Raw genomic sequence first — 8,376 nt, forward strand, 5'->3', positions numbered from 1 at the left:
TTGCCGAACGTTTAAAGTCAATAATTGCGTCCAGATCGTACCAGGAGGTACAATTTTGTCCCATTTTGAGAACTACTATTCAAAATAATCCCGTGACCCTTGTGAGGATAAGTGGCTAAGAAAATGGATGGATGGATGGATATTCAAAATAAAATCATTCTCACTTAGCACCTCCTTCCTGACCTTGGCTTCATACTCGTCTAACAGTCCCAGTTTATATTTGGTTCTGAACGCGAAGAGGTCCACAGAGGGGTTTTTGTGTCTACGTGGTCTGCAATTGGCTGGCAACCAGTTGAGGCCGAACCCTGCGTCCTCCTCCCGGACGATAGCTGGGATTGGCTCCAGCACTCCCCGCAACACTCGTGAGGATAACCGGCTCAGAATTTGGATGGATGGTTATTTATATGGGGGCGCTCCCTGGTGGTCTGAGAAAGAATCACTGAATTAAATACCAAATTACCTCGAGGCTGTTTGAAAAATACATTGCAGTACACTTCTTCAGGACATTCAGTTGTATTTAATTTTAAATGCATGTTTATTTACAATTTTTTTTTCCCCCCAGGGATTTTTTTTTCTATACCGTGAACCAACCATTTCAATTCCCGACAGTTTTTTTTTTTAATACTCCTTTATTTAAGCACAGCGCTAATGTCGTGCATATCGTTCCAGTATGTTACAATATTACTTTGAAGAAATTAACACGTGGGACTACGACGCGAACGCATTTTAGTGGTCTCCTTATGATGGTCCTCGGAGGGCTAAGTATGTTTTGAGGTGATACTTTTGTGTAAAAAGTTGTGATTTTCTTAAGTTCTGTCACCAGGTGGCGCTGTTCCACACCGCCACCTTCGCGGGGCATATCTTGAGGGGTTTGGGGTTGTTGCCGTTGATGTTGGCTCCGGGGCAGAAGAAGGGATACATCTTGTCAACAAAGAAGTCGCTGAAGGTGTGGATGGACGTCATGCTAACCGGATCGGAGAAGATTACCTGGCCGGCGTCGTAGTCCAGCTGCACCCTGACCCTGCTGAGCTCGCCCTCCACGCGCAAGGCGGTGCCGGGCCTCGTCATGGCCGAGTACTCGCCGTCGTAGTGCGAGATCATCCAAAAGCCGCCCTCGGGGCATCCGGAGATGCGGCCTTTCCTGTCGACGGACTCCCGGACCACCCCGAGCATCCAGTCCTCCTTGTCGCCCACCTCCACCTCCCAGGCGTGGCGGCCCGACGTGAAGCCTTCGGAGCCCAGGGCGAAGACGAAGTGGCCGAAACGCTCCGGGTTGTCCGGGAGCTGCTGGAGGGAGCCGCTGTTGGCCACGCAGGTCAGGTCCTTGGAGATGGACAACCAGGAGTACGCCGTGTTGGGGTCCAGGGTGATGGGTGCTAAAATACACAAGATTTGGATTCAGACCCCCAGAATTTCCCCAACCGTGACTTGATCGACGAGGCCGGCTGAAGATCCAGGGCCTTTTCCGAGCCACTGCCGGCATCTGCCCGCCGGAGTAGACCGTCATTGCAGGAGACACTCGCTTTCCCTATGTGCGACGCACGTGGAAGGTAAGCAGAGCTGCAATTTCCTTTATATCTACGTATATGCGTCCGACGGTGAACAAAGTGCTGCCTCCGCAAGTGAAAATGCTTTAAATCTCTTTACGATTACTTGTTTTTTATCCTCCAGTCCGCTTCAGCAAGTCGCAGTCCCTCAGTCGTCATGCTCACATGTTAAAACAAAATCATGAGCAATCGATACAATAACATAAAACTAGTAATGAAAAGCTTGCTTACTGTATTGAACCACCGCCACCATCTTTTCCCAAACGTGGTACTTGAGGGAACTGACGTGCTTGGCCACATTTAAAAGAGCTCCGGACAATTTTTCCGGGTCCTTCTGCGGGATCTGTGCCCTATGACCACCCCCACACCCCCCCCCAAAAAAAAGTTAGAATAATCCAGTGTTAAATGAGGCAACAGTGAGATAACGTGTTTTGCATAATGCTGTCATGAATAGAAACACTTACCTTTTCTTTGTGCTGGGATAATTCTACAACAAAAAGAGTTTTTATTACCAATATTGTCCAATCACGTTTCGAGATGAATCGCAAATGAATCTGACCAAATAACACTTCAAAAATCCAGCATTGTTAACTGTTAATAGTTAAAGGTCCACTGTCATAAAACGCATGATTTTTTTTTTTCTTATTAATGGAGAAAAGGCACCCGGAATGGACCCATGCGTTTTTTTTCCACCACAAAACATGATTTTGACGTATGTGGATTTTTGTCACTCGCGCCATGAAAATCCTCTCGAGGGATTTGTTTTCGAGAACAAGCAGGAAGTGACGTACAGGGCAGTAGCGCACTCAAGCGGGTTCGTATATTTCCATTAGTTTTACCTGCTCGAAGGTAGCTCTTTCTTTCTTCGTGTTAGCCAAAATGCCGGCTCGTTGTATTGCTGGATATTTCATACTTTTCAAAAAGACCCGGTTCATCGTGAAAAATGGATTGCACGGGTGCAAAGGATGAGAGCTTCTTGGGTTCTAAATGACAGGTAGGTGTGCAAAGAGTTCCTAAAAAAAAAAAAAAAAATTGTGGGTGGGGGGAGGGGGGACCATAATCCTCTCAGAATGTAACAAAATATCCACGCACGTAAATTAGGGGAGCGAAATGTGTCGATGTTCCCCTTGGCGCCAAGCACGGCTACGGACAAGGGGCACGGGCTGCCTCATACATACTGTCGGGGAGTCTGTTGTTAGTTCGTAGTGATCCGCATATCATCTAAATATGGCTCGAAACGATAGTGTAATATTGCCCCGGTCACTTCACTCGATTGTGAGATGTTTTCTTTGAAAAGAGCGTCCGTGTCCCATGCTAGGTGGCACAGCGTGTTTTCAATGGTGTGACGTTAATGAACAGAGGATGCAGTCAATACGGCTACCATCAAATGAAACTTCCACAACTTTGGAACTTTCCGCACTCTCCACTCATATTTATTTTTTGAAGTGAATAATGTTAAATGTATTTTTCATTACAATATCTATTTTACAATGTTTATAGGCATGACACTGGACCTTTAACCACGATGTTTCCTGTTCCTGTTTACATCTTCGAAGGAAGACTAGTTTTATGTGAAGTTTGCCCAGGCCTGGTTGGCGCTATCCAACCAGCCTGAAGATGAGAGACCCCCCCCCCCCAAAAATGCAAAGTCACCTGCAGAAAAAGCGCATCCCCGGCGGCGATCTCGTTCTCCACGGCGATGATTGCGTGCGACAAAGTCAGGATGTCCCTGGTGATGCTCTCGGCCTTCTTCCTGACCATCTCTCGCTTCTCCTCCGCCTCCTGCTGCACGACGGCCAGCCGCGCCGCTTCCTCCTTTTGCAGGAAGCCGCGCAGCTCCTCAAACTCCTCTTTGAGCTGCTGCTCCGTGGCCTGAGCCTGGTTCTGACCCACACACACACAGACAGACAGACAGACGACAGCACGGGATGGGCCAGCTGCCCAGACTATCGACATCTATCGTGTTTATTCTTACATATTGGACGGGTTCCTGATTCCATTAAATGAGAAAGTGCCTCGAAACTATTGTCAGTTATTTATCTGTCATCACGTTCTCGAATGTTTTCAAAGCATTCTGTACCGCGTGCACGAATTTTCCGTGTAAAGGAGAAAAAAAAAAAAAAAGGCAACGCTTGGGTTATTTTATCAGCGGTCATGCGGGATGGGGAGGGGGGTGCCCCCTCCCTGGCTTGCGTGTTTGTTGATACCTTGATGTGCACAGTTGTGTCATCACACTCCTGCTTGGCCTCATACAGGCGCCGCAGGTTCTTCTTCAGGGGTATTAGCTCCTTCTTCAGCTCCTCCTGAGGGCAACAATGTGACAAAGATCATGGCGCAATTCGTGTACGTTGCGATTTAAGAGCTGCTCTGTATTAAATATAAAATGCAAACTAAAGTTTATAAACAAATATACTAGTCACAAAAATTTCACACCTAATTTTATAGTGCAAGAGGCCCCGGCAACATGGGCAAAAAAAATAAAAGTATTATTGTTGCAAGACAGACGATTAATTTAGCATTTGAAGTACAACCCTGTATTAAATATGAAATTAAAAAGTACCAGTAAATTAATGATTATAAGATTTTTTTCCTAGCCGGCAGGCACAATAGTGCAGATTTTTTTTGTTGTTGTTGTTGCTAGGCAGAATTAAAAGGGCTCAAGAAAGTCAAATGAATTGATTTTCCATTCAGAAAAAAATAACACAATGGCATTTTATATGCAAATTATGTATTTGGAGCACAAAAACACTTATAGATGCATTAATTATATATTAGCACAACAGATATTAATAAAACCAAATAATTGCTTTACGTCATGAAGCACTCAAAGGGGTCAATGGCAACTGCCCCATACTACATCTACTCGTACTGCGCTATAAAGCTTTTTACATTTTTTAATGACATAAAAAGGGATGAAAAAGACAAAAAGGCTATATTATTCTATATTAAATGCTGCGAGGCATAGCAATACAGATAAAAATAATTGCGGGGGGTTTTTTTGTTTTTTTTGTTGCTGCCGTTGCTAGGCAGATTATTAAAGGGCTCAATTTCCCAGGTGAGGGCTCAACCGTAACTGCCCCAAAAATGCTTCATATCGCTATCTTCCCATGAATCTGTATTAACCATAAAAAGCATTTATGATAGGAAATGGCTCCCCTACCTTGAGATCGTGCGCCCCTTCTTCCAGCGGACACACTCCGTGCCCCTGGTGCTTCTTGGAGGTGTGGCACACGCAGCAGAGGACCTCCGAGTCATCCAGGCAGAAGAGCTTGAGGACCTCCCCGTGGACGGCGCACCTCACCTCCTCTTCTTGCGCCCCGGGCCGATGCCCCCCGGTGTCGGGAGTCCCCTCGCTGTCCGCCCGGCGCCGCTGGTCCCTGACGAAGGTGTCGGCCACGTTCTTGAGGGCCAGGCTGACGGTGGGCTCGGTCAGGGAGCACTTCCTGCGGCAGATGGGGCACTCGCGGCGGGCCTTCTTCTTGTTCCAGAACTGCTGCAGGCAGGCCCGGCAGAAGCTGTGGCTGCACTTGAGCACCACGGGCTCCTTGAAGATCTCGCAGCACACGGGGCACGACAGCTCCTCTTCCAGCACGGAGCTCGACCGCGAGGACACGGCCCGCGGTCGCAGGGCGCTACTGGCCTTGGACGTTTGGAGGAAGGAAAGTTTCCCGGGTTGGGAGGAAGCGCGTGGGCGTGACGCCATGGCCGAGAAAATCAGCTCCAAGTGTGCTCCTCAGACTGCAGCGAATGGACTAGGTCGGGTTTACGTGCGGGGGGGGGGGGGGGGCTTTCGATCGAAAGGGACTTGAAAAACAGGTTTCGGAAAAGCCCACATGGGCCACGTTGTGCTCCATCTTTTTCCAGTGGAAACACCAACAGGCGGTCATGTGATGCACACCGGCGGCCTCCCCCTTTTACAACTCCGCCTGCCGGTCAAGCTCAGAATCCGACAACAAAGTCTGAGCAGAGCATCAACAAATTCTAACTGCACCTGAGCCACACAACTAATTGTGACATTTTAGTCTTGCCGTCTTACAGGGAAGTACCGTAATTTCCGGCCTACAAGCCACAACTTTCTTCACACGCTTTCGACCCTGCGGTTATGCGGTTAATTTGTGCATTTTTTCTAACGGCCGCAACGGGGCACTCGAGCGGAAAAGGTAAGAATGAGACCGATGGAATATACGTGCTGAGGAGGTGACTTTTACCGGCCCTGTTAGCGCTGTGCTAGCATGTTGCTGCTGTGTTACTGGCTTGTCTGAGTGATATTTACAGATAAGTTCTATTTTAACCGGCCCTGTTAGCGCTAGCACTAGCATTAGCACTACGCATTTTGCGCCAAAGGAAGTATATGCTGAAGTTGAGGAGCTTCACGTAGTGCTTTGCTGCCATCTTGGTGCCAAGAACGATGGTGAAGTGAGTTGAGGAGCTAATGTCGTATGTTTATAGGACAGGGGGATGTCAATTACTTGCAGATTTGTGAGAGGGAAGAATGAGACCGGTGGAATATATGTGCCGAGGAAGTGACTTTTACCGGCCCTGTTAGCGCTGGGCGAGTGTGTTGTTGCTGTGTTACTGGCGTGTCTCAGTGATATTTACCTGTAAGTTTTAATTTTAACCAGCCCTGATACTACCGCACTAGCGTAAAACTCTCGTGTACCATTATTCTTTGTAAATATATAGAGTTTCAATGTGGGCGCTTGCGGCTTTTACACAACTGCGGCGCATGTATGTACCAAATGGTATTTCCTTTACAAATGTACTCAGTGAGGCTTGTAACCAAATGCGTTCTGTAGGCCGGGAATTACGGTACTTCTGAATTTACTTTTCAATTCTCATCATGAAATATAAATCACTGGCATTTGAATGGGGAATGTGTCCCCCTTTTTCGGGTTTTGCCAATAAACACTAAGATTATCGGTGTCAAGGAAGTGGGTTTTTGTAGTTGAGTGATCGGGAACATCCTGGTTTCAAACCCATTGAGACAAAGATTGCACTGTAAAATGCATCACATACAGTATTTGCTGATTTTTGGGAGTGAAGGGAATCTATCCTCCAATAATCGCGCACCAATTTTCTGTACTTATGCTCAGCCCAAAGAGAAATGTAGCATTTTGGTGGCAAGAAAGCATATGCTGAAGTTGAGGAGCTTCACATACCATCTTGGTGCCATTAACGATGGTGAAGTGAGTTGAGGAGCTAATGTAATGCGTTCATAGGACAGGGGGAAGTCAATTACTCGCAGATTTGCATTGTGCTGACCTTAAGAATGGTTTTATCACATAAGACAAATGTTTTTAATGTTCGTTTGTTTTTTTTTAATAATAAACTTAACAAGATGTCTGAAGATGCATTCAGTTAAAAGTTGGTGAGAACATTATGTTCAGAAACAGAATGGGAAAAACGACCAAGTGCATATGGATAGAACTGCATTATAATTGGACATGAACAGTGTCACAGTCACGTTTGTTGTCGTCAGTGTTCGGTTACATCATACGCAAAGGGTGAATGACAAAATGGGTTCGTAATTCGACTTCAATGTCCAAATATATATGACGCCCAGTGCCCATACTGAAAAACATCTGTCCCGTACCCCCCAACAATAAGAAATTAAAAAAAAAAAAAAAAAAAAACAGCTCATCGTGACCATACACTTCCCTCCTATAAGAACTTTTACAGGGGGGGGGGGCACTTTTTTGTAACTTTGACCTCCAAGTTTAGAAAACACAAACTCCTTCCAAACAGATCACATATCACTATTAAAAGAAAAAAATCATTAAAAAAAGGGGAAAAAACAGCTTATGAGCTAGAAACTGCATTTCAAAACACCAGCCTTTAAAAAAAAAAAAAAAAGCTTATGAACTACAAACCGCATAAGAACCTTTTCTCATTTTAACAGTAAAACTGCGGCCACCTTAACAGCAGCATGGAATGTGCTAACAAAAAAAAAAAAAAACACGACTGATAGGCAAGCTGCACTTCATACGACGACCCTTTCGACAGGCCACTTGTTCGCCTTTGGACGTAAAATACAGCAAACAAACAGCGCAGGTAATGAAAATTAAAAACAAAAAAATCAGAAACCATGCTTGGAAGAGAGCGAGTAGAGAGGCTCCTACGACAACACCGCAGATACAACGGAGCCTCTGTTGTCTCGGACCAGGGAACACGGCACCACAAATATGTAACATCGACTTTTTTGTCAGCATTTGAGTGCAAGGGGGCGGAGTGAGGGGGGACTTATATACAAGCCCGCCATGCAAATTGAAAAAAAACACAACAAAAAATTAAGACGTTTGGCCCTAGAAGGACTGAAATGGCCGCCAGGCGGGGGGAAAAAAGCGTCCTCACCGATCCGCTCTGTATTGTGCTGCCGCCGTCGGCGCCACGTCGACATTTTGCAGGCTCGCGAGGATCGTGTCGACACGCTTGCGCACAAAAAATTCCTTCCTACCAGATAAAGGACGATTAGGGCCACATTTACATTCCCAGATTTAGCTCAGAATCTTACGAAATTAAAATCATATATTGTCAGGAAAGAAGTTGTACATACAAGGGGGCAAAAAAAAAGGATTTTTGAGATCAAAATCATGAAATTATGAAAAGATTTTTTAGATTAATTCATAGTATTCGGAGAAGACTTTTTTTGAGAAATGTTTAAAAAAATTTTTACACATACCGTAGTGGTTTAATCGAAGGGGTAAATGAGCTATGAAAGTTACATCTTGAAAAAAATTTAAAGAAAAATCAACTAAATCCAATTTTATTCTCATACTAATGAGACTTTAATCTAAAAATGTTTAGAAGTACACTGGTATCTCAAACGATA

The 8,376-nt window shown here is 45.4% G+C and overlaps 1 protein-coding gene across 1 annotated transcript; it reads right to left on the reverse strand.

Moving 5' to 3' along the window:
* Positions 1-429: 429 nt before the first annotated feature.
* trim35-12 (tripartite motif containing 35-12) lies at positions 430-5,250 on the reverse strand. Its single transcript, XM_061846055.1, has 6 exons — positions 4,708-5,250; positions 3,755-3,850; positions 3,201-3,431; positions 2,012-2,034; positions 1,779-1,897; positions 430-1,376 (listed from the first exon to the last, which is right to left on the reverse strand). Exons 1-6 carry the CDS (start codon positions 5,248-5,250, stop codon positions 817-819), a joined length of 1,572 nt encoding a protein of 523 aa, XP_061702039.1. The 3' UTR covers positions 430-816.
* Positions 5,251-8,376: the final 3,126 nt, after the last annotated feature.

Source organism: Syngnathoides biaculeatus, chromosome 16 (assembly GCF_019802595.1).
Source record: "Syngnathoides biaculeatus isolate LvHL_M chromosome 16, ASM1980259v1, whole genome shotgun sequence".
NCBI classification, from domain to species: domain Eukaryota; kingdom Metazoa; phylum Chordata; class Actinopteri; order Syngnathiformes; family Syngnathidae; genus Syngnathoides; species Syngnathoides biaculeatus.